Consider the following 25445-nt stretch of genomic DNA (forward strand, 5'->3'; position numbering starts at 1 on the left):
AGTCATATCGGCAGCATTGCATGGGTTTGACTTCAGTCCATGTGTTAGTGCTAGCATCGTAATATTCCACATGCTTTAGATCACCTCTGCTGTCATCAAAACCCCCCACGGCGTAGATATGGCTGTTGAGTACAGCTAGAGCGAATCGGCGTCTCTGACGATGCATGCTGGACACTACTTGCCATCGTTCTGTGATAGGTGAATACCGCTCGACGTAACTGAGACAAAAAGGGAAGAAGACTTATCACTATAAAACTTTCCTATTCGAAAAAAGAAATTAGCTGTCATCATCATTACATGAAACAGTTTTTCATAATGTCACGAGGAACATTTCTGATAAAACACTCATAAGCAACACTTGGCTAACTGCTTGGTGGCTGCTAACTTGTACAAAACTCCAGTTGGTATTGATGACATCACAATGAGCCCACTTACCTGCAGGTCAGCAGTCCTTCACTAGATCCTCCAGCCACGTAAATAAAGCCATCAAGAACTGCAGCGCGCATGTCACCTTGGCACTTACTCATCGGCTGTAAGCTTACCCAGCCATTCTGAGTTGGGTCGTAACACTCCATCGAATTGAGCTTTCTTCCTCGGCGATACCCTCCTATAACATACAGTTTGCCTTCAAGCGTGGCTACAGTGAACGATGCTCGAGCTTCTGTCATAGACTTCACACCTTCCCACTGTGTGTTTTCAGGATTAAACCTTTCCACAGTTTTGACCTCTTTCATAAACGAGGTTTCTCCTCCAAGTATATAAACAGTTTCAGCATAAGACTGTCTCATTTGCATTCCAGCATGCTCAAAATGAAATGTTGTGGCTTCTTCTACAATGTCCTGGCTGTAAATATCATGTTTCACCAAATGATGCTCAGCGACATACTTTTGCAGATTTCTCACTGGAATAAAAGGCAACCTCGTTGCCTTTAAAAGCTCTGAGAGATGCTGCTTCCTGCTGTCAGTGTCATATTCAATCCACCCGATGCATGCCTCAAATATTTCGATTTCGTCTGTCACATTCACATCATTTCGACTCACTAACTCCAGCACTTCGCTGGCGCTGAGAATCTTGAAGTCTTCAGTTAGAGAGACTTTAAGGAAGTTCTCTGTAACAAAGCGTGTGGCAGCCTCGTACATGGCTTTGCACGAGTGTCTTTCAGCAAGTGCACGGACACCAATGCAGTTTGTAATGTCTATTTGCTGCATGATGAATTGAATGCATGAGTCTTTTACCCATTTGAACTGAAGCAGATCAGCGGCCAGAAAGATATTTTGTACACTGGAGTCAGTGATACTGAGTTGTGAGGTATAGGCAAAGTTGATGAGAGTTTCTGCAGAAACAAAATCGATTCCTTTAATCTCCACCTAAAAATAAAAGATGAAAAAGGAAACATAAACAATTAATGAAAAGTTACTCATCTCATACCCAGCAAGCAGAGGTGGAATAATTGTTAAATATCAAAAATGCCACCAAAAACTTACAAGTACGCCAACCATACTTGTAGAGCATGGTATAACTGCTAGGATAATCCAATTCAAGTGTTTTCATTGGTTTAGCCATTGTGGTATATGATTACGGGCCCAAGTTTTCTGAGTAAATAGTCAATGAGGAGTGGCCGAGTTGACTATCATTCATAGAAAACAAGGGCGAGTACTCTAATTGTTTTAGTAGACAATCTAAAGCATTGCAGCATCTCGGGTCTTGGGTTCGCTTACAAGTAACTGTCCCAAATTCCCCGAATCCCCTTCTGTCACTCCCGACTCCCCCTGGGAGATTTTTGTCGGTCACGTGACATGACCATTGGACTTTAGTCGCCATGTGTTCAAGTAAGTGAGTGTTAATCGCAGGTGTTTGTTAGAAAATTGTCATTGTGCAGTTCCTTTAGCTCAAAGCAAACAGTTTGGTAAGTTACGATTTCGCCTTTGCTATTCAAAAAAAAAAAAAACATTTGGAACTTAATACCTTTTTGTAATTTTCGGAAAACCTCACACGTACATTCACACACGTATGCCTTCGATGGTAGCGAAGAGTTTTATTCAAGTTGTTGTGACTTTGTTCATCGACCAAGGCCGTGCGGTCAATGTGTGCCTTTTGAGCTTGAGCCTATTGTGAGCTGTGATTTGACATTTGTTTTGAGATGAAATAAAAACAGGTACTACGGTACAGACACCCTCGTGTTTAGAGGAGGCTATGTAACCACAGAAAAAGTGCTCTATTGCTTAGTTAAAACTTTCATTTACACCAATCTCTTTATGTACATGTATATGCAAATTTTTGACCTGACCGTTTTTTGACACTAACAACGTCGTTGCCTACCTGTTTTTGTCATGCAATGGAAGTCAAATGTTTCACAAATCTGACAAGCATGACTGACAGTATTTCAATATTCAGTAATTACAAAGCAAGACATATGATAATGACAATGCTTAACATAAATGTAACTTTCTGAGTTGGCATGCTGATTAGCAAGTGTGTTTTTACAACAGCCATGGAAAAGACTGTTTAACAGAGTATTTTACAAAAAGAACACAATGGTTGTGTTATCCAAAGAGAGTCAAACAGTTTCATGGCCAGATACATACACACAACCAACTACTTATGCAACAAGTGCACTGACCATGAAATCAGCTCCTATCAGCTGTTTAACAGATGTGCAAAATTTGAAAGTAAGTTACAATACAGGTGGTTGAACACAGGAACAAAAATTCAATGTTCCTTATTTTATCAGAGAGATTTAAATCATCAGTGACAACTGCAATATTATTTTCAGGTTTATAATTTTCTCTCAATAAAAGGGAAAATGATATTAAAAAATTCTTCATAATTTTCTTAGTTGCTAAGCGATATCAAGGGTCCTTGCCAACTTAACCAATTACAAACCTACCACCTAAGAAGATTTATAAAATATGAAATACTCGCTTTCCTCATGCTATACTAGGTCCAGAAAAACACAAATTTCCAGCTTCTTTGTTGAAGAGTGAAACTCTGAGTTTGAAAAGTCGGTTCGAGAAACCTTTCTTATCACGTAGAATTTGCAACGTCCTAGCTGCTAGTTGACAATTACACGTACAGTAAGTTGTAACACATTGTACTCTTGTACGTAAGCTGAACTGCAGATGTAGAAACAAGCTTACAATAATTAACCTTGTATTACGGTGCTTCATGAGAATAACATTCACACACAGTCCGAATTATTGGTTTATTTGTTTGTCTCAAGTCAGTCTACGTTGAGCTTTTCACTGCGAAGATTGCAAAAGGAGCTACTGCCCCTCCGCGGCTGCCGGACATAGAGACAGCGAATTTTTTTCTTCCGGCCCGTGTGATCTAGCTTATCCACTTCAAAAGGATTCTTCACTCTTCTAAAATTATGTTCGTGCTTAAAATGTAAAAATGCCTGGACAAAGAAAAGTAATTATCTATCCAAAATATATCAAACTTACAGTTGCTTGATTTCGTTCACTCATCTTTGCGGTAAACATGGCGTTGAAATATTGACTGGAGGCAGCTAGCACAGCCCGATGCGCCTTGATAGCTCTGCCTTCAACGATAATTGTGATATCACAAAGCTCTTCTCGCTCCCGAAGATCATTGAGCCGAGATAAGACGCAGCCTGCGTGATGCTGATGAAGAAATGTTTGAGTTTCGCCTCCATCCTCTTCCACGTCGTCCTCCATGTCTTTCATGATGAACACCTGCCTGTGAAGCTCAGCGGAGAGAACTGTGGGCTCATAAACAAATGCTTTGACTGGAGTCTGGAGTCGAGTCTAGAACTTTCCAATTTTTCTCGAGAATCCTCTAAGAAATTAAATTTATTATTTTTTTTGTTACCACTGCCGTACGACTTGGACTATCCTCGTTTAATTAATTTACACTACACGTAACTAAAAATAATAACATAACACTTCGTAACACATGTACTTGGAAACCCAGAATGCATCGCGTCATGACGTCATGACGTCATTGCTATACTGAATGCACGAACGTAAAGCATCAAAGTTTTTCGTTCACTGTTGCTATATTGATAAGATTTTTACTCGAGTACTTCATTTAAAGGGAACGTTTGTTAAAGCAACACAGGATGGGAGCTGCGTTGGGTGCTCTGGGAAGCTGTGCTGCCTTTTCTTCGTGTGCTTCTTGTGCTAGTTCTCTGGCGCCAGTGGTAGGTCCGCCATGTTTGGTATTTTAATGGCGTTCAACAGAGTTCGCGGAAATATACGATCGATGAAGATTCATTTCTTTTGATTCTTGCATCGTATGTTTAGTGACAGTATTAATCGATATCATTGCTATGGTTCTGTAGAACTGAATTTTAAGCGAACGTTGACTTAAAGAACGAACTGAAGAATGTACAACTTTCATTTGTTGGCAATCCGTTAAGGCATATGTAAGCCTTAACTTGTGATTCTGAAAATTTACTCATCGTTCCGAAATCGCTTTGCACTGGAGTGGCATTTTGTTTTGTTAAATTGGCTGAGCGCACATTTTGGTTTGAGATAATAACATTTTACTCAAGCTTAGTTGACAGTACAACCGGGCGTACTGGATATTTTAAATTGCCTTGAATCTCTATTTTTTGCTTTTGAAAGTATTCTTGTACAGATGTTATACAGAGAAATTCTGTGTTCATTATGTTTTGAATGGAATTATCTGGATAACTGAGATTTTAAGATGTTTGTGTGGTCAAATTTAATACACTTTCGGATGTTGATTTAATATGTAACTTTATTGAGCTTTATATGATTATGCAATTTGTTTGTATGACACTTTGTGACTGCCTCCCAATGTGGGTAATTGCCATTTTTGAAAGTAAAAAGGAAACAAAAAGAGTTTGGTTAGTTAAGCTTTTTTAAATTTCCCAAGTACATGTTCTTTGCTCTTTTTTGCATGAAATGAATTTTGTTTGGTGCCATTAATTCATTTGAGATTTAGTTAAACATATCCTGTCAGTTAAGCTATGGGAGGTGTGGTGACCTCATGATTAGTATGCTTGTCTCCAGATCAAGCGGTCTGGGTGCAAGCCCTGGCAAGGGACATTGTGTTGTGTTCTTGGGCAAGACACTTCACTCTCATGGTGAATTAAATACTGGGGTTAAACCTGCAATGGCGAATTAAATCCCAGGGGTAACCCTGCAATTAACTAGCATCCCATCGAGGGGGAAGTCGAAATACTCCTGGTCGCTTCATGCTATGGAAACCAGAGATGAGAGCCGGCCTGATGACATTCGGCTACCTTTTACCTAACGTGTATCTGTTTAGTATGCACATTGATTGAGACAAGCTTCAGTTTTTTTTGTGAATTTGATGACTGTTGTCCAAAAGGTTCACTGTGCTCAATGCCCAGTGGGGGGGGGGGAGGGGGTATTCTAACCCCTTACTCTTTTGTATACCATTTTGACAGAAAAAGTACCCCTTTTGTATACCTTTTATAGAAAAAGGTAACCCTTTCACATGCTTTCATACCTGGCCCTTATTATGAATAAATCACTAAAAAAGGAAGTGTTCTTGTCACTTTCATGTAGTGCCTAATAAGTACAACTGCACAGTTTGTCTGTTTGATAAATTTTAATACTAATAATAATAACAACAACAACAACAATAATAATGATAATAATAATAATAATAATAATAATAATAATAATAATAGATTTCCCTACTCTTTCATATACCTCAACTTTTGAAATCACTATCCTTTATATACCTGAAGCCTGAAAATGGCACCCCTTTCAGGTAGAGCCTCCCCATATAGGCCCATAGGGATTACCCTCCCCCACTTCCGGGGCTCATGTGCAGGACCTTTCATGCAAATTCCCACTCCCAGTTCTTTTATCTCTGATGTTCTTGTTTGATATGAACATGGGTAGAGAGCTTAACTTATAAGACATTCTCATCATTTTAAAGACATTATTATTGCATTCAATCACTTTTCTTAGGCTGCCTGTTGTTGTGGATCTTCTGCATGTTTTTGTTGCTGTGCCCGTTGTCCCTCGTGCAAGAACTCCACTGCATCAAGAATCGTCTACACCATATTCCTGTTCCTGGGAACAGTCTTGTCTGCTGTCATGCTTGCCCCCGGTATCGCTGATAAGTTGGAGAAGATTCCTCGCTTCTGCGAACATGTTCCTGATCACTGTAACAGCCTGGTGGGATACTTGGCAGTGTATCGAGTCTGCTTTGCCATGGCAGCATTCTTCCTGTTGATGGCCATTATGATGTTTAAAGTTAGCAGCAGCCATGATCCCAGAGTCAAGTTTCAAAATGGGTGAATAATTTATAATTTATAATAATATACAGTGCAACCGCTATTAAACAGCCACCCTTGGGGAAGTCGATAGTGGCTGCTTAAAGGGGGCTGGCTACATAATAGAGGTAACAACAATAGAAAATGCTCATCTGGAAGTTTGGACTTTGATTACTGGCTGCCTAACAGGAGTGGTCAGTTAATAGTTGGCCCCTTAATAGAGGCTCGACTGTATAATATAATTCTAAAACTGTACATGAAACAATGTATGAGCGTGGTACCCTTATAGTTACTGCACTGGCCTCTGGATTGAGCAGTCTGGATTCGAACCCTGGCCAGGAACATTGCACAAATTTGTCCCCAGGCTGAAAGATAACATTGTATATTGTAAATATCTTTAAATGCTTGCTCAGTCTAACTGCAATGATATGTGTGTGTCATTAGGTTTTGGTTTGTCAAGATTGCTTTCTTTATAGCACTTCTGGTGGCTGCTTTTTACATCCCCAAGGGAAAGTTTGGCACAGGTATGGCATAGGTATCCTGGTAAGGGAATGCTCTTGTAAGCTTTTGTAAGCGACTCTGAAAGATTCTGACTCGAATTTCCAATACAGGTGATGTCTTTGTCCTTGCTCTGAGGGTTTTTCTCTGGGCTCTCTGGTTTTCCCATATCGCTGAATTAACAACACGCTGAATTCCAAATCCATCTGGTCTAGTCACTGATTACTAAGCCTTGTGGGCTAGCCTCAAGCTTGACATAATAGTAAAATAAATGTACTGGGGGTTTTTAAGCTCTAGTTACAAACACCTTTTTGAATTCCTGAGGTGGCTGCCAACTAAAATAGGAGGTACAGTATATTTGCTAAATCAAATCAACTTTTTATTTTTTGGGGGAGGTAATTATTGTTTTTGAAATTTCCTTTAGCATGGATGTACATTGGCATGACTGGTGGCTACCTGTTTATACTGCTACAGCTCATTCTGTTGATTGATTTTGCTTATAACTGGAGTGAATCTTGGTAAGTAAGGAATGTACAGTAAAACCTCTCTAGAACAGTCACCTTGTGGACAGATGAGAGTGGCTGTTATAGAGAGGTGGCCGTTATGGGGAGGTAGGGGTGTAATATGACACCTGTTTTTTTGGAGGTACAACATTTTTATATTTAAAAAATGCTGACTCTAGCATAGTAATACCTAACACAATCAAAATATATCAATATTTATAAAACAGAAACCAAACAGAAACATAAGACCAACGATGCGCGGTACGGATCAAGTTTCGTGACCTTTTATAATATAACACGGGGTTTGATAAACACCATTCGTCAGTCGTTGATAATTTAACTGGCCATTGTGGAAAGTGTTTGTTTGGAATGCGCTTTAGTGGCCTTTGCCATTGTGGAGAGCTGGCTGTTGTAGAGGGTCTAAAATAAGAGTAAATGTATGGACCGTCCACTGGGACCAAAACATGTGGCTACTGTAGAGAGGTGGCTGTTGTAGGGAGGTGGCTGTTGCTGGAAATTCGACGGTTTTGTCAGCTCATTATTAACAGTCATTCAAGCTGTAAAACTGCTTATAGGTGTCACTACTTGCAACCCAGTCACTATATTTCACTCATCCACCCAGTCATGCTAAAAAACATAATGTGGACACACAGGGTAACTTGCCTTTATGACTAGTCCCCGGAACAAGTTTACATGGGAGGACAAGACACAAGGTCTTGTCGGTAATTCAGACTAGGTTGAATTAATGTGACAACGTTGATGGCAAATGTACAGTAGCCACCTAGTTTAAACATCAACTCCTTTTAACTTAGGCAGGGCTTTAGTGCAGACTAAGTGTGGACAAAGAATGGGACAATTCAAATTTTAATATAATTTTCTTTATCAATAAGTCTTTGTAATGGATGCAACATTGCAGACTTATTTGTTGCCACACTTTGTTTGAAAGAAGTTGTTTTATTACACACAGGTACACCTGTAATATTATTGTGCATTTTGTTAATTCTCAGGGTTGAGAAGTATGAAACGACAGGAAATAAAAGGTGGTACTGGGGTAAGTGAGCATTAGATTTTTGAGAAGGACTTTGTATTAAACTTTGAATGAGAGTAGAGATAAGAATGTTCAATCTGACTGTAAGCACCGAGCACCAAACTCTTTACATTTGCATTTGATATCTTGTTGACAAAAGGTCATCAAAATGTTCTGCATTTATCACTTAGTTGTCAGTAATTAACACTCCAATAACTTTTTCTTGTTTTAGCTCTTGTCATTGTTACCAGTGGAATCTATATCATTGCTGTTGGTGCTGTTGTGTGCTTTTTCCTATTCTACACTGAAGTAAGTCGTTTACTATTCTACTCACTGAAACAAATAACAATGCACCATAGCATGCCAGAAATTGTTTGTCAAAAATTGAGTCATTTTGTTTGAGGTCCGTCCATCACTTAAACTTGTTTATGTTGTGAATAAACTGTCACCTTTGAATATCATCGGATGGATTGAAACTCACCAGAACTGACCTATGATGAGTCCTTCAGCCAATACCATCACAGCTAAACTGACCAATCAGTTTTAACAGACAAGACTTAAAACACTGTTGTCAGACAGACACTTTTGCTTGACTCTGAATATGACTTCTGCTCAGGTTTTCAAAATGTCAGTCACCAAGAGCAGTTCCTTTCAGAACTAATATTCGTATGAATACATTATATACTTTATTCATCCCAATTGGGCTTTTCAGAATAAAGGTGCAAAAAAATATTTATAAATAAATAAAAATAAATAAAAAGATAGACAAAAGAAATACATCAGTGAGGTCAAGACTCTAGAAATTTAGAGATGAAATGTTTTCGTAAACAAGGTGTGAAATCCTTTAGTGAAGTCTAAAGGAGTCTAATGAGTTCCAGAGTTTAGCAGTTGTATAGAAGCATGTGCTTTGTATGGTTGCAGTTTTGTAAAAAGTACTGGTAATCTGTGAACTCTGGGAGTTTCTTGTTGTGTGATGATCACATTAGACAAATTTAACCTGTATTGTGTGTTTATACATTATTTCTCTCCGGGAGCCAGAGTCCATTGCAGTTTAAATACATTGGGACCCAAGGATTTAGAACCATTGTCTCTGTAGTTAAAGGTGTCCCAGTCAGTAGTAATGAAAATGTCCTGTCCTGCACTTTTGCTTTTTGCAGCCAACAGGTTGCAAGACCAACAAGTTCTTTATCAGCTTAAACCTGGTGCTGTGTTTTATTGTCTCCATGGTTGCCATTCATCCTAAAGTTCAGGAATGTAAGTCTTTAACGTTGGCAGTACATGCGCAGTATGCAGCATGTGAAGTATGTTAAGTTTGGCTGCACTGCAAATGTTGAAAATTTCATTGTAATACCAAACGTTTTCGTGAGACCATTAGACAGGTGACTTAGTAGTCAGATCTATACAGCAAAGAATAAGAGATTCTGCTGGGCACCAGTCCTAAAAATGTTTAGTATACTCCAAGCTAGCTTTAGTTCTTTTGTCCACTCCGTATAGATCCAGTCAATTTTTTGCACTTACATGTAGCCCCACAACTACTTGTCATTGCCTACTATGTATCCACTTGTAAAATAATCATGTTGTCTGCAGTAATAACTATTTCCTTGAAATATTCCTCTGGCACTGAAGACTTGATTAGTAATTCAATCCTTGCCAAAAATTGGGAGAGTCAAGGGAGGTGTATGTTTTGTTAGAATATGGAAAATATCTGAGTCACTGTTTTATCAAATGAATATGGGAAATTGAAAGAAAATTGTCAAAAGAGTGTTGCTTTTTGGAGTTTAAAGTACACCTTGGTAGACTCAATAACATTCAGTTATCAATTAGTTATTAGTAAGTTAGTCAACAAACTTGCAGGATCGATGGCTATTTAATAAATAGGCTTTGGACAAATGAATTTAAACAAACCTACATGCAGGTAGAGTGGTTTTCATTTGAGTGTCAAAAAGTAATTGGTTTTGCATCAACTTACGCTACATGATTGGCTCAAATAACTTTTGCCACTATTTCATCCAATCAAAAGTAAAACCAAAACCAATTGTACCTTATTTGCACTCGTTTTCCTGCGCTTTGCATCAGCTACATGTAATTATTTGAGCTTTGATTTGCTCACAGGATTGTTTGGTTTTGATCTTATGACACTCAATTAAAAACTGTTCTACACATTGTGTTCTAAGCAATGATAGATTTGTCTAAAAAGGTGTAATGTTTGTTTAAGTCATGCCTGTGGGACTACTAAGATAGGGACATATACTTTTTTTTTTTGCACTTCAGGTCAACCAAGTTCTGGTCTATTACAGGCGGCAGTTATTACACTGTATACAATGTACCTGACATGGTCTGGCATGTCAAATGAACCTGGTATGCTACATATAGTAATGATAAAACTACCTTAGGTTATTATCGGTCTTCCTTGTAGACAGAAGAAGGTAAATAAAATATTATGCCAAGTACTTTTCCAATTATGCATGGATTGTATTTGTTTCTGTAGCTTTTAGCAGTTAGGATATTGTTGTCTTTTTTTTCTGAAAACATGAAAAACACTAGTCAAGAAGGATTGGTGTGCAGGTTGTCACCAAGAATGCAGCAGAAGAAAATGGAAACATTAATTAATAATCTGATCAGATCTGAGGTCATTGTTGTTCTTCTCAGACCAGATGTGCAATCCCAGTGGTTCTTTGATCTCCAGTAGTTCTAATCTGGCACCTGGCTTGGGTAATGGAAGAACTGTTCTAGCAGCAATACTGATGTTTGTCATGGTGGTGTACTCTTGGTATGTGAAGTATACCACAAGTTGTCTTAAGGCTGGTAGTAACACACAAGGGGTTTTGCTTTTGGGTTTTGCTCCATGGGCTTGCTCTGGGAGCAAAGCTCCTTCATGTATACCAACTATTTCATGGGCGTAATTCATTCTCGGGGGCAGAATTTCCACAAGGCAAATTGCTCCAGAACATTAAACCAATTAAATATTTGGGAGTAAGATCCCAGGGCAAATTGAACAAACTTCAAGTTTCTTTCGTTTGCTCCCTCATGTGTACCATGATATGGAGTAGGCCCTGTTTCGGTGCAATAAAAGCTCTATTCGCCCTGACATCCTCGGCGACTTTGATTTATGGCAATTCAAAAACCCAATTAGGGAAATGAATTTATATCAGAATGGAATAAGGGCTGCATTCTCATATTGCAACATAAATCTAAGCCTTCTCTGTAAGTGAGTTATCAAATTGCCATAACTCAAAGTCGGCAAGGATGTTAGAGCGAATAGACCTTTTATTGCACCGAAATAGGGCCTCCTTGGCCATCGAGGGTGTGGTCTGCCCCTGGAGGCTTTATTTTGGCTCAATAAAAAAGTGCATTCCCCCCCCCCCCCCCTGCTGCTCATACACAGTGGCCTTGCACTCATCCTAGCTGTGTTTTGCTTCTGTTAGTTTGAGAACAACCAGTTCAAACCATCTCACTGCCAGTGGAAGCATGGAGGTTTGTTTCATTTTTAGTGTTGTAAGATGGCTCTCAACAGTTTCCAGTATGCTTAAGAACGTTTGCACAAAAAGTTTTTTGCAGTCAGATAATGAGTTACTTGTGTCAGAAATGCAAAAAACATTGGGGGTCACTGACTTCATTTCAGAGATAAAGCGCGTAGAAAACTACCCTGATTTTGAACTAGTGAGACAATCTCAGGTAGTGCAGAGCGCAATTGATAGCTCTGGTACAGTAGTCCCATAAGTACTCACCCCTACTCGGTTCACTTCCGGTTTGTGTCTACCTTGGTAGTCTGCTACGGCTTTTCCCCTTTGCAGTGTGTATGTTTCAAGGTTGTATTTTCATTCAAGGTCCAAACATTACACACAAATTAATTACTACTGGTGCTTTAAGTTGATTTTTGTTCATTTTAAATTCAACAATACGCTGAAGCAGCAAACGTGACAATTTAGCTCTTCACGCCAACTTTGTAACTTGATACTTTTGTTTTCCTCGCAAAGCCATGTAATATGAAACCCTTGTTTTCTCCAAAACATACGGAAGATGTCCTTGTTTTTTGGAGATAAATGAAAGAAAGTTAAATATCTGATGTCGTGATGAAGAAACGGAACAGAGACGATGTTTTACTAAAAATGCAAATTTTTACCGATGAACAAGAACTAATTTAATTATCAGATAGTCGCGAAATACCACTTTCTTTTTCTGTTGCCACCTTTGTTGTTAACAATAAAACAATTCAAAATTAACACACAACGATATTGATGGCTGAGAAGCTTTTCAGCGAAAAGTATTGAAGATAAACAGCGCTACTTGGCCGATATGAATGAGTCTCCTCAAAGACTGATTAAATTAATTTGCGCTTTCATTAGGTGCCACGGCGTCTGCAGCAATATTTGAGCATTTTCCTGGTTTCTTTTGTTACAAATTCACAATTTGCGGAGTATTAACGCCACTAACTTGAGAACTTTTTGGTCTCTCTTACGGACACAATTAAGGCAAGAAATAAACAAGTCGCTGAGGAGAAGCAATATATTTGAACTCTGACAAGCACACTATTGTAGATTGAAAACAGCAGATGATATTTGTTGAACCGACCTGTTTGTAATTCTAAAAGCTACGCAGCCACAGTAACGTTTCACTTTTGCAATAAAAAGGGACAACTGGCGCTACCTGAAAAATAACTGCCGTCCTTGGTCGCATGACACGATATATAAAATACTGCGCGTAAAGATAGTGTATAACACTAACAATGCTAGAACGCATGCGTCTTACATGTTGAGCTCTACCATAAGGAAAACCACTCAACATTTGTGCGTGATTCCGTATGCAATGTATCCTTCACCTAATATAGAAGCCACGAACCCTAACTAATCTACGCATGCGTTTAGGGCAAATTAGTTTTGTTCTAAGGAGAATGGTACCACAAGGAGAGCAAGGGGTTACCTGAAACAAATATATAGCTTTGCGATGTTCAAAGTTAAGCGACGGCGATGGAATGTGTTTTACGTAGAGTACACATGTACCTTTCCCACCCTACTCCCATTACTTCCTTGCCTCTAGACTAATTAATTAATTGAAATTAATTAATTAAACAAACATTAAAGTTTACACCTTAGCGCCATAGGGCCATAGCGCCTTAGTTCCTTAGCGGCAGGCAACCCCCATAACCATCCCAATAGTGCACTCTGCACTAAAAATTAGCGCTTGTAATTCAACATGGTCTACAGGGGTTTATAGCTAAAAATATTCAAGGTTAGTCAAAGGAAGCAAACAATCTTAGTCATATTTTGTAGAAGTGGGTCTGTTACGTAAATAATTCCAAATGTTACCAACATTTTCACAAAACTTAATCCTTCAAGAGGCATTTGAAACAGTCACACAGATAAACAAGGAGCTAAAAAGAACAGAATTTGATGGTGTATTTTGCAAAAAATTCAAACTTCTACTCCATAGATTTTCTTCATTTTTTCGCTAAATGTAGAAAATGGGTGGAGGAAATGATTTATCAAAATAAAAATAGGGGTCACCGAACATCCAAGATCGTTAAATCCAGGCAAAGCTATAGCAATGGCCATCTGCCCTATTGTTGTTCATTTTATTACTTAGTGTGCTCTTTCATGCATGGCATGGCGTGTGAATTTGCATGCGCAGTAAGGTTGCGCAGAAACAATTAGCGCAAACGTCCTTAGGCACTTCTGGTTTCATATATCAATACTGCCACTCTTTTTCAGTTGACACTACTGTAATGGCCTGGTGGGTCTGAATCTGCTACCACATCTTTTTTTTAACTTGGCAGAAAGTTATAATTCAACATGATAGTCAAAATTCAATAATATAAATGTGGATCAGTGGACTCATTTTTTGCATTGTAAGCCCATAAAGCTAAAATTAAGAGTGTTTTTATGAGCTTGTACCATTGCTATGGTAACCTTTCATCCCCTAAAAGAGGCTATAACTTTTTCTCCAATGCTTGGGCATTAATTTTGTTTGATACCATTATTTAAGCATCAAATAAAAACAAGAGTTAGCATTGATCCATTTAAGAAGAAGTGCTAAAAAGTGCTGGGAATTGTTGTGCTGATCAAGGTCACAAAATCGTTGACTAACAGTTTCAAATTATTTCAATCTTTTTCTTTTTTTATGGCAGGAGACACTTCTACCAGACTATACCCAAGGTTAGTGAAGGTGTATCCCTCTGCTCTTTGCTAAATGAACTGTTCAGAAACACTGTCAGAGGTCCCACTATGATGAGACTGAGGAGTAGGATACTCATTAATTGGTGTTTACATATTTGTCTTTCCCTCTGTGACAAGCGTCTTCTAGCTTTTTTCCATCTGCAAATTCCCGCTTACTATCATATTTTTCTTCTGTTAGATGCTGAGAGTGGAAACAGCACAAATGATGAAGACAAGCCCCGCATCCAACGTGTGTATGATGATGAAACCACTGCAGTGACTTACAACTACAGTTTTTTTCACATCACTTTCTTTCTGGCCTCACTCTACATCATGATGACTTTGACCAACTGGTACAGGTATGTGAAGGTGAATTAATCAACATGACACGAGCGTGGGACAAAGAAAAATTCTGAGTCCCCGACAGGAATCGAACCCATGACCTCCCGAACACTGGGCGGGCGCTCTATCCACTGAGCTATGAGAACTCATGGAGAGCAAGGTCCTTTAACTGAGTTCATATATGACAGGTGTCCTGCATACTGCTAGGATCAACGCTATCGAATTCATCGTGAGTAGTGATAAGTTAATAATGATGGTGAATTTTAAGCTCGGTAATGAAATGTGAAGGTGAATTAATCAACATGACACGAGCGTGGGACAAAGAAAAATTCTGAGTCCCCGACAGGAATCGAACCCATGACCTCCCGAACACCGGGCGGGCGCTCTATCCACTGAGCTACGAGAACTCGTGGAGAGCAAGGTCCTTTAACTGAGTTCATATATGACAGGTATCATAGCCTGTAGAACAGGCATAATTTTTTTGCATATTTTAGGCAGAGATGAAAGCGAGGCGCTCTGCCCCTTGCGCATGACTCGCGCTTCACGCTCGCCTCGCTTTCGCCTCTTTTTGCCTAAATATGCAAACAAATTACGCTTGTTCTCTAGGCTAATTGTATGAAGACTGATACATGGTGTTACTTATGAGAATTTGGGCCTGTCAAGATTCCCTTCCCATACATATTTTCTGGAAAGCGTGATTATTTTCACTCGTTGTTTCCTCAGCTAAAAAAACTTTTCCTTTACAGCACCTTCAAAATAATCAGGGCATTTATTTTCTAACCCAGTTATGCCAAGGAGCAAGGAACCCTTGGAAGTTTGTTCATAGTCAAAAAATATCGTAACACTGGATGAAAAAGTCTGAGATGCAAGAAGTCGCATGGTCAATGTGTGATTGTGATTGGTTTTGTTAAATACCATTACAAACTGAAGTACTGGACTTTTTAATTACTGTTAGATTAAGTATTTTTAGCAGTTGAGAAACACATTCACACATGGTGTTATCTGTTTTCTCTTGTAGTCCTGAAGGTTCAGATTTCACTAAACTGACCAGTAACTGGGCTACAGTGTGGGTCAAGGTCAGCTCCAGCTGGGCATGTCTTGCTCTCTACCTCTGGACCCTGTTGGCCCCAGTCCTCCTCCCAGACAGAGACTTTGGTCACTGACCTGGAACAAGTTCTTCCTCTGTGCTTTGGAGAGATCATTAGCTAGCTTGTAAATTAACTGCTGAGATTTTCAATTGCAGGCAGTGTTGGTTTTAGTTGTCAGGACTTAGGGCGTAAGCCCAAGTATTTAAAAGTGAGAAAACTTTCTTCCCTTAATCGTTCAGCCCCAGAGGCTTCTCTCTTTCATGTGGCTACTGTTTTATATAAGAGCAAATTGCTATTACATGTAAGTACTGTAGTGAAAAGTAAGTTGTGACTAATGTGAGTTACAAAACTATAGAATATGTGCAGAGACAATGTCCTGTCTAATAGTTCCTTGAAAATTTGTGCCGTAGAATTTCAGTTTGTATACCTTACTTTCTACATCGTAAATTTGTCATAAGCAATCTGTAACTTCTTTATTGTAAAATTAAGGGTGGCCATTTTTTTTTTTACAGGGTGTGTGTGCACTGCACTGCACCCAGAAAATTGTTAAGTAACGCATTGTAGATCGAGAAAGTTGTAATTATTTCTCGTTTTGGTTTGTGTTTTCCGTAATTGTGCTAGGCACTTGAACTCCCGTATAAATGAGACAGCTAAACGTTCAGTACCGAGTATTGCCTGGTATTTTACAAAACACTATTGTTTTATTTTGTGGAATTGGTCATTGATATGGATCTTTTCTTTTATTTCGTTGGTGACCTGATGAAATGGAATAATCTTACAAGTTTAATTGCTCCTACGGCTTCAGGGAGCAAAGACAGTAGTGAACGTTTTTGGAAGTTTTGAAAACCTGTAAATGAGATAAAAAGGAACATATTTCCACAAGTGATTCCAGAATACCGCACAGCATTAATTTGTGATAAGTGGATAATGAAGAAAGAAAGCTCGTAAAATTAGGAGCTTGTTAATTATGGGCCATGCTTGATGTTTCAATGTTGTAACCTGGCCTAAGTTAAAAATTAACGGAGTTTCTGTGAATAAAACCAGACCAAATAAAAAAGTTTGGGGTTTGCCTATTTTATGTATTTCTAGATGAACTGTTGAAAAGCACTCTGTTGATGCGTGTACCATACATTGTGTCATATTAATGTGTATGTCGTCTCTTATCGAATCTTGAGCAAGTTGATTTGGGAGAAGAACAAATGAAAACACTGGAGGAAGCTGATCTTATTCTTCAGTACAAAAAAATACGTTTCCCAGGGAGGGGGGGCGGGGTTGATACAGGATTTTTCAGCAGGGAGGTGGCTGGTATCTTGCGATTGTAGAATCAATGGGGCAAGCCCACAAAATGCAGTAATTTGAGAATTGGAACCTAATTGAAAACTCTTGCACCAGAAGCACTGTCTATGCCACAAGGTAGAAGTTACGATGAGGTAGCTGTCCATAATATTCACAATTGTTATCGATTCTTTATTATTTATTTATTTATTTATTTATTTATTTATTTATTTATTTATTTTATTTTATTTTTTTGGCTCCTCCAAAGAGGGAGTGGCAATCCAACATTTCCCCCCTCCTAATCCGTCCCTGTTTTCTCGCGAGTGCGCCAGTTATTGTGATGTAATCATGACGTCATGAGGAGGGTTGGAGCTAGTAACAGGCCAACTGAGGCACTTGCCTTGGTTACAATCTTGAGGTTGTTTAAGGTCATTCCCCAGTATTGCATTGTGCATCCCTAATGCGCATAATTTCACACGGGATTAGCGCGCGCGCATTAAAAAAAGGCGGCTTTTTCTTTGCGGCTCGACCTCGCCATAGAGGTAACTCGTCATTTTCTCGAAAACGAGTACGGTAACCTATCATTTTTTTTCTGTTGTGTTGAACTGAGTAAAACATTTCTCTATGTAAAATAAATATGGGCCAGTTCTCAGTGTTGAGCAAGAAACAATCGACGGAAACGTAAATTTAGCAAGCAATCGTGACTATAATCATGGTGCCATTGTAAGGATTTATATGGTATAAACAAGGTGCTGTTGCTCCTAAACGAACATGGGGACCCCTCATTTTTATTTCCAAATTCAAGTTCCTACAATATAAACAGTCAATAAGCAAAGTTTGACAAAAATCTCAGTGCAGGTTCTATTTCAGTGGAATGACCTTAAGGAGATAAACTGTTAGAGGCTATACCAGGTACATTAAAAAATAATAAATATGACAGACTTTTTTGCTTACAGTAATTGCATTGGTAAGAACTTTCGCACGGCTAAAAATTCCACGTAGCAGGGGATTGCTCGCCCCACTATCCCCTGCTTCGTCGAGTTTTTGCTCTCGCTCCAATAGGCCATTAATCAAATAGATCAAATTTTGCCCCCACAGGGGACTGGAGCTAGCATTAGCAAAATGGTGTATTTACGCGCGACCAGAATGGGGGAAAAAGTTCTTCGTATGGAAATGCTTGCTATACGTAAACTTAAGGCTTGGGGAAACAAAATGACACCTCGAAACTGCGCTACGGAACTCAGTGTGCAACGTTAAAACTAAGGCCACAAATAACATCTGTAAATCTGGAAGAGAGAACTGACTTAAGTCACATTCTCACAGTTAAAAACGCTGAAAATTGTTAGTAAGTCTTTGATGCTCATGTTGCGAGCTGAATGCCCGAGGTGTGGACTCCCATATGTAAAAGTTGCGGATGCTCGTCGGAAAATTTGAATTAGCCCAGGGTTAGGGCTAAGTGAAACCAGAATCGTTGATTTATACCCCTAAGGGAGACAACGAGCATCCCCGACCTTTTATTATGGGAGTCCCCCCCCCTGGGGGCTGGATGTGACACTGTACCTTTTTGTGAAGTACCCCCACCCACCCGAGTGATGCTCGAAATTTCTTTTACAATTTCTGCGATCAGCCGCCAACTCAGTTACAAAACTTCAATAAGGCGTCGTCTCGCTTGTGAAAAATAAAACAGCTCTACTTAAGATATGAATAATTGATGAACAAATGGCTTTTCTATCAAATATGTATTGCCAAAGGCAATTGATACTTCTTGCAAATTAAAATGCGAAAATTAAAAAGTCGAGTCATTCTTTAGTTCAGCTCTTTCGAAGTGCGCTTCGGTAAAAACTGGCTTCTAACAGTATTTCAATTACGATAGGGCCCGTGATACCGCCTTGTTGTTCCAGAGACGAGCAAGCCGCTTTGCAGCTTTTACAATATTTGTTCGGCTAATTGAGCTAACGCCTCAGTTTAATGGTTCGCGCAAGAAGCGTGAAGTGCAAATAGTCTGCCACATGCTGAGTTTTAAGAGACTCGAGTTTCTAGTTCAAAACAATTCGAGATTTTCTGTGACTTGAAAGTCCTCCAAGGTAAGTAACTTGATTTAAGTTTTTTTCTTCTGTTAGGGTCAACTGAAGCTGATGGGGAAAGTCTTTTTAAGATGGTGTAATTAGACAAGTTGCCATGGAAAAAGTAATTGAAAAACTGAGCAATTAGTATATCACAAAACATATTGAATGGTACGTGAACGAAATGATTAGACGGTTGCGAAGTCATTTATCAGTTCCAAGCCCCAATCGCACAAGCCGTAAATACGTAATTTTTTTACTACAAGGTCGTGATCTACAAGATCAAAAGATTTCCTACAGGAGGCAAAATGTTAAAATGTTAAATGTTGAATGTTCATATTGGTCGATGCGCTTGCTACAACTTGCTAGTTCTCTGGCATGCCACTTGAACCGAAAGAAAGAAACATTTCAAATAAACATAGTAGGCTTACGAATCCCAACTGGCAGGAGGCAGACTAATTGGCTAAAAAAGACAAGTCCATTTACATGGTTGCTGTCTAAGCCAATAACCAATCGGTCAGCAATGTTGAGCAAAGTAGTTTCTGTGGAGTAGTGCTTTCTTAAGCCAGACTGGAGTTTATCAAGCGGCGGGAAAGCGTAGAAAGAATCACAGCTATGTAAATGAAGTTCAACGACTTTCGACAGCACTGGTAGCAGAGAAATGGGGCGGTAGTTGTTCTTATTCAATTTACTGTCACGTTTATGAAGGGGTACAACGATTGCTTCCTTCTACACTGATGGAAACACACCACTTGCGATGCAGGTGTTAATCATACCTCGGGGTAGCAATTGTGGGGGCAGCAATGTTCAGTAAACGAACGTTCAAACCATCAGTAACACCACCAGAACCTGTCCAGATGGAATACAGTAACTTCTATCAAACACTACGTTTCACAGGCAGAGGTTGACATGAAGGTCAATTTGGTTTCAGAACACTTGTGCTTTCTCGGTGGCCTCAGTTGCATTCAACGCATCTTGATCCTTGTCAGCTGCTCTCTTTTTGGTGGTCCAGTAGATTAAGCGTTCGTGTAATTACGTTCCATTTTCTTTGAGAAAGGTCACTCCATCAGAATTTCTCTCGGCAGCTGTGATTGCCGACGTAACTTTGTTTTTGCCCAATCTAAGAGCCGACTAATCTTCGACAGTGTTTGATGACTTTGGATGTTTTAACAGCTGATCTTGTGACTTTTTAAGCTACTTAAAATCTGGTTGTGTTTCGTTTTTGATGTTTTTATGTTTACATGTGTAAGTGGCACATTTTTTAACGGCCTCGTTAAGAAGGGAGTACCTGCTGTCAACGACATCTTGAACTTCATAACAAACATAGGCCCTGTCCCAAAGGGGTTTCCTGAAGGGTTCGGCAGAAATTCTCGGGATACAATCGCCTGCATTTGAAGTTAGGGTAGTGAATGAACTTACAATTGTGGGCATTTCTCAAAGGTCAATGCTAAAAGGAACGAGCCTCCAAGAGGGATGGATGGGCGGATATGCAAATATCAGGGGATGAAATGTTTACAATACGTTCAGACTTATTACCTCAGATATAAACAAGGCAGGAACCACTAACTGGACAAGTAACAGACGAAGCCAATAGATCAGTCAGTTAATCAATCAATCAAAGCTTTATTAACTTGTCCGAGTTTAGCTAGCCGAGGGAAGACACCCTCTCTACTAACTGAGGTCACTTCTTAGCGTAACAAAATAACCTAACAATATTTAATCGGAAATCGAGCGGTTGTTATCGTAAACCAACACATATGACAAAAAGATAAGCTCAGTCTCGTCTCTTTGTTTTCAACCAGCCTTTTATGATTGGCAGCTTTACACTAGATGGGCGGTAATTACCTGCCAACAAGAGCGGTCAGTAGTCTTAGAGTTGACAAACGTTTCCGATAGAATAAGGATATCAAGGTTCCTTACACCACAGGTATCTTTATTTGTTCAAACTTCGTCTTCGTGAGGTAATTTGCAGAGGGTGTTGAATTTTACCACAGTTAGTCCAGGGTGTGATGAAATGCCTCCACATAATAAGAATTACATGGAGTTATTTAATTCTGCCTCAGAAACACTTTACTGTGATTGTCTTGGTGATAGCGCCATCTCGTTCTTGACTTTTGTGATAACAATTGGAGCGAGTGAATTCGAATTCAAGTAATCCTAACAAGGGCAAAATTATATATTCCGACTGGTTCCTGGCACGCCTATTTGTTAGGTAATTGTCATGCCGGAATGGAGGTGACTAACATGCACCGGGTGTCTAACTGTCTAGATTGAGGTTTTCAATTATAGATTATTGAAATATAATAGATTATTTATCAAGTTTGTTCAGTCAAGATGTCTGGATACTGGCCACGTTTTGTTTTGTCTGTTTATGGATGGAGACGTCGATCGATCGAGACGCACCGGTCGACGTCACGCCGATCATCTTCATCTCAATTTTACAAGTTCTAACGCGCTCCTTCCCCCATCACCATGGTCACGCTAGTAACACACATTTGGCTCTCATCATTACCGGGTGGGGCCCCTCCATTACCGTTAGCTACAATCTGTAACTTGAAATATTTATGTTGCTTACCGATACATTTCTAATTTCAAGTCAGTTCTGATGGCTTAGGTAAGAAATCGACAGTTCAAACTGATGTTATAACATTTTGATCGATCTTGTTCACACACAGGAATTATTCCAATGTTAAGAGCCGTTCACATATCAAGAATGAACACTTACATGGCATTGGCTTTACTTTTCTTGGGTTATTTGTTGCCACTGAGCAGAGGTGAGAAAATTTCTTAACCTTTTAAAAGCCACAGCTCGTGTTTTCAAGATGTTTGACGGGCGCCTGCTATAAACATGTTTTATTACCTTACATTAGAAAAGAAAAAACGCCATAAAAAAAACGCCGTAAAAACAAACAAATAAAAACTGAGACGAGCTGAAGTTTCAATATTTCATCCGACTGGGAAATGTGACGAGGTGCAATCTACCGTCCCACCCTTGAAATCCTGCTGTACTTCGTCTGCAAAATACTTGTTCGATTTGTAGCATCTTTTTATCCAGTATTAAGAAATTAAAAGGAAGGTACAGCTGTATTGAATTTGCAATAAAGAAAAGGTGATCGTCACCGTAAATAGAAGGTCAAACTGTTTAGAGGGAAGTACAATTTCATGCTTTTTAAACGCAGATCATATTAACAGTTTTTGTGCCAAAAAGTTCAAATAAATTTGGCAAACTATGACCTATGCCACGGAGGGTAAATTAAAACTCTCTGCGTGGGTTAGCAGCAGCGGAATAAAACAGACTTTTTAAAATTGTTTATTCTTACCGCAAACTGATTCGGATGTAGATTATTAGGGAATGAATTTATATATTACTTTTCATTTAACTTGCCTAATAACTTGAATTTATTTTTGCCTCCATAGATAAATGAGCTTTAAGCTAAATATTTCTACGTCTCATGCTTTCTGTTTCGTTATCACAAGGGTTAGCACGTAAGAGAAGCAGTCTTTCGACCAAGACCGTCATTCCAGTTTCCCCGCTGCCTCCTACAGCAGATCAAAACGCAACAAGTCAACAGCCTGGTACCGAGACTGGTTTTGTTGTAACACCGCTCCCGTGGCCACATAGTACCAATGCTGCTGTAAGCTCAACAGCCGTCGCTTCACATACCACTCCACCTCAAGAAACCTCGACCACAACAGCGGCTCCCATGGAATCAAATCAAGGTAAAGATTATGTTATTTCTGTGATAATTAAAGGCATGCTTTCTCCCTAACCTCTCCATTTTTCACCCAAATGTCCAATCACGTTATTTGCCATCTGACAAGCACTAAACACAACACATGTATTGATATACTCACGCTGGTAATATACACTGCTAGCCGGTTACAAAGGAAGAATAAAATAAGGTAGCCTAGATTAAGTAATTTTTTTTTTTTACATTTTCAAAATGCATTTTCCATCGAATAAATTAGACAATGCTATTTTTGCACGTTGGTTACAGTAACTTTTACTTGTGCAAGCTTCATCTTTACATTTGACATGACGGGTTTTGCTTTCCTTTCAGCACGTTCAAGGACAATTGTCCCGGTTGGTTGCTATCGAGACTCCTACGTACAACCACGGCCTCTTCCCGAACTGATAGCCACTATCGATGGTAAAGATGTTAATAAAACTATTATGGCATGCGCTGAGAAAGCGCGTGAAAAAGGGTTCAAATTCTTTGGGATCCAGTACTACACGGAGTGTTGGAGTGGTACTGGCGCAGAGAAAACTTATGGACGGGATGGTACATCAAAGGACTGTGAAAATGGCGTCGGGAAATCTGCAGCGAATTTTGTGTACAGGTTTGGGGATTATAGTGAGTATTTCACGGATCGGTTTTCAAGTAATCTAACACACGTAGCTGTAATCAAGTTTTGCTTTAAATTTACAGTGACATTTTTTTTTTCTGCGAGTGATTTTTGATTAAGCGCGCGAGCGACCGCAAGGTGGATGAAACAAATTGTTTGTCCTCCCCCAGCCCCACCCTCCTGCGTTTCGGCTCGTTCATATGTCCCGTGGTTGATTATTTGGTTTGCGATCTCGACGAACTCAAGAAGAAATAGAGGGTCCTTAGACGGACCAATAGAACATTAATCAGTGCGATCAATTTGTTGGCCAGGACTTGTCATTACTCATAGACGCCCTCATATTGGTTATGTTGAAATTTTTTCTTGTGCAATGTGAAAGCTACGTTACTTGCAAAAAATTTCCGACGATTTTAATTTCGAACAAAAAAGTGTCCAAAATTAAAACCGTCCCAAATTTTAAGCGTGCGAAATATATACAGTACAGGATAAAACTGTTAAATAGCTCCAAAGCCGCTAGTTTTCATTATGGAGCAAACTCTACTTCAAACACTACCTGAGATACATAGCGTCTTGATGAATTTTTCTTATTTTTCCGTCGGTGTATCTGTAAAACATTGAGGATGTAGTAAAACTATCTTTTTCACAGACGTTATTTTAGTCTAAAACGTGTTTTGTAGGCGTAAATTTACGTTAGCCATGTTTCAGCAAAGAGTCCGAAATTGTTGTCCGAAATTTGTCCGAAATGCGATAAAAGTGTCAAAAAATTAAACGTTGATCTTTTTTTTTCCCTCCAGAAATGCCTCCTTGCCCACCGTGTGCCAAGCCGCGCCGCCTGTGTTTTCCCGCCATTTCTCGAGTGACGCTGGAGTCGGGTGTGAGCATCACTATGAGGCAGCTGAGCATTGGAGACCGAGTCCGGACACTGGGAACGAATGGAGAAACAATCTTCAGCGAAGTGATCGCTTTTCTGCACAAAGAAATCAAGACTGTGGCACAATTTTACATCCTAAAGACCAACAGAGGAAACGTCGTTAGATTGTCGCCGCAGCACTTGATTTTCAGGAAGACAAATACTTCGTCGCCAATTTCTGCCGTATTTGCCTCAGAAATCAATATCGGAGACTTGCTTTATACTTCGAATGGGAACATCACTGGCTTTCAAGCGGTGAATCAAATTGCCATGACAGCAGAGACGGGCGTATATGCTCCCTTAACTAGGCAAGGGACTTTACTGGTAGACGGAGCCCTGGTGTCGTGTTATGCTCACTGGTATTCTCATGACACCGCTCATCTAGTAATGGCGCCTCTTAGAGCTGTTAACACGCTCTATGCAGCCTGGAAACGACTGGCCAGTTTAATTCATTTGACACAGTGGCACACTTCTCAACAAACAGAAGGGATTCATTGGTACGCTAGTGTTCTTATGCCATTGACCTATATCTTTCTACCACTGTAACGATAAACATCGACGGAATGATAACCTAAACAAGATCCTCCACTGAAGAAGTGCAGATGGCCAAAACAAAACAAAAAAGTTTAACAAGCTAGTTTAGGTCAATAGAGTCTCTGCAAATTAGCCCGTAACTTAGATTTTATCACTTGATTTTCGCGTTTGATTGAGAAAACGAGTGTTTTAACTGAGTGAGTAATTAGAGCGGCTTTTAACTGTCGTGAAACCAAACCAATAGGCTATATTCGTATTGCCGGTATTGGACTGAAACTACCATCATGGACAAATTGTGTTGGAAAATGCCAAAATCATGAAATCATAACCGTAATACCTACAGAATGAGTGTCAACAGCCCCATTCGCCCATTCAACGTTGGAAAATGGTAAAACGCAAACTTGTGTCAGATGAAAGTGTTTTGTCAACATTGCTCAGGGTTGGGGAGGGGCAAAATGTGTATAG

The 25445-nt window shown here is 39.4% G+C and overlaps 3 protein-coding genes across 3 annotated transcripts in view; 2 read left to right on the top strand and 1 right to left on the bottom strand.

Annotated features, from left to right (window-relative positions):
• Positions 1 to 3863, bottom strand: part of LOC145495996 (kelch-like protein 12) — a 5634-nt gene extending 1771 nt beyond the window's left edge. The window contains exons 1-3 of the mRNA XM_081475599.1: positions 3444 to 3863; positions 436 to 1367; positions 1 to 218 (exon numbers count right to left, since the gene is read on the bottom strand). The exon at positions 1 to 218 is cut by the window's left edge and continues 1771 nt beyond it. Of these exons, the coding sequence (XP_081331725.1) occupies positions 1 to 218; positions 436 to 1367; positions 3444 to 3686 (1393 nt within the window). The 5' untranslated portion in view covers positions 3687 to 3863. The remainder of the gene's footprint in view (positions 219 to 435; positions 1368 to 3443) is intronic.
• Positions 3864 to 3950: 87 nt separating this feature from the next.
• Positions 3951 to 17890, top strand: LOC145496015 (putative serine incorporator). The gene is made up of 13 exons (XM_081475621.1): positions 3951 to 4162; positions 5934 to 6262; positions 6686 to 6765; positions 7164 to 7257; positions 8250 to 8293; positions 8502 to 8578; positions 9427 to 9523; positions 10541 to 10627; positions 10919 to 11039; positions 11695 to 11743; positions 14394 to 14421; positions 14621 to 14780; positions 15782 to 17890. Exons 1-13 carry the CDS (start codon positions 4082 to 4084, stop codon positions 15924 to 15926), a joined length of 1392 nt encoding a protein of 463 aa, XP_081331747.1. The 5' UTR covers positions 3951 to 4081; the 3' UTR covers positions 15927 to 17890.
• A 4427-nt stretch (positions 17891 to 22317) lies between these two features.
• Positions 22318 to 25110, top strand: LOC145496023 (protein hedgehog-like). The gene is made up of 3 exons (XM_081475633.1): positions 22318 to 22909; positions 23251 to 23544; positions 24331 to 25110. Exons 1-3 carry the CDS (start codon positions 22642 to 22644, stop codon positions 24990 to 24992), a joined length of 1224 nt encoding a protein of 407 aa, XP_081331759.1. The 5' UTR covers positions 22318 to 22641; the 3' UTR covers positions 24993 to 25110.
• The last annotated feature ends 335 nt before the right edge of the window (positions 25111 to 25445 follow it).

Source organism: Orbicella franksi, chromosome 8 (genome assembly GCF_964199315.1).
Source record: "Orbicella franksi chromosome 8, jaOrbFran1.1, whole genome shotgun sequence".
Taxonomy (NCBI): Eukaryota; Metazoa; Cnidaria; class Anthozoa; order Scleractinia; family Merulinidae; genus Orbicella; species Orbicella franksi.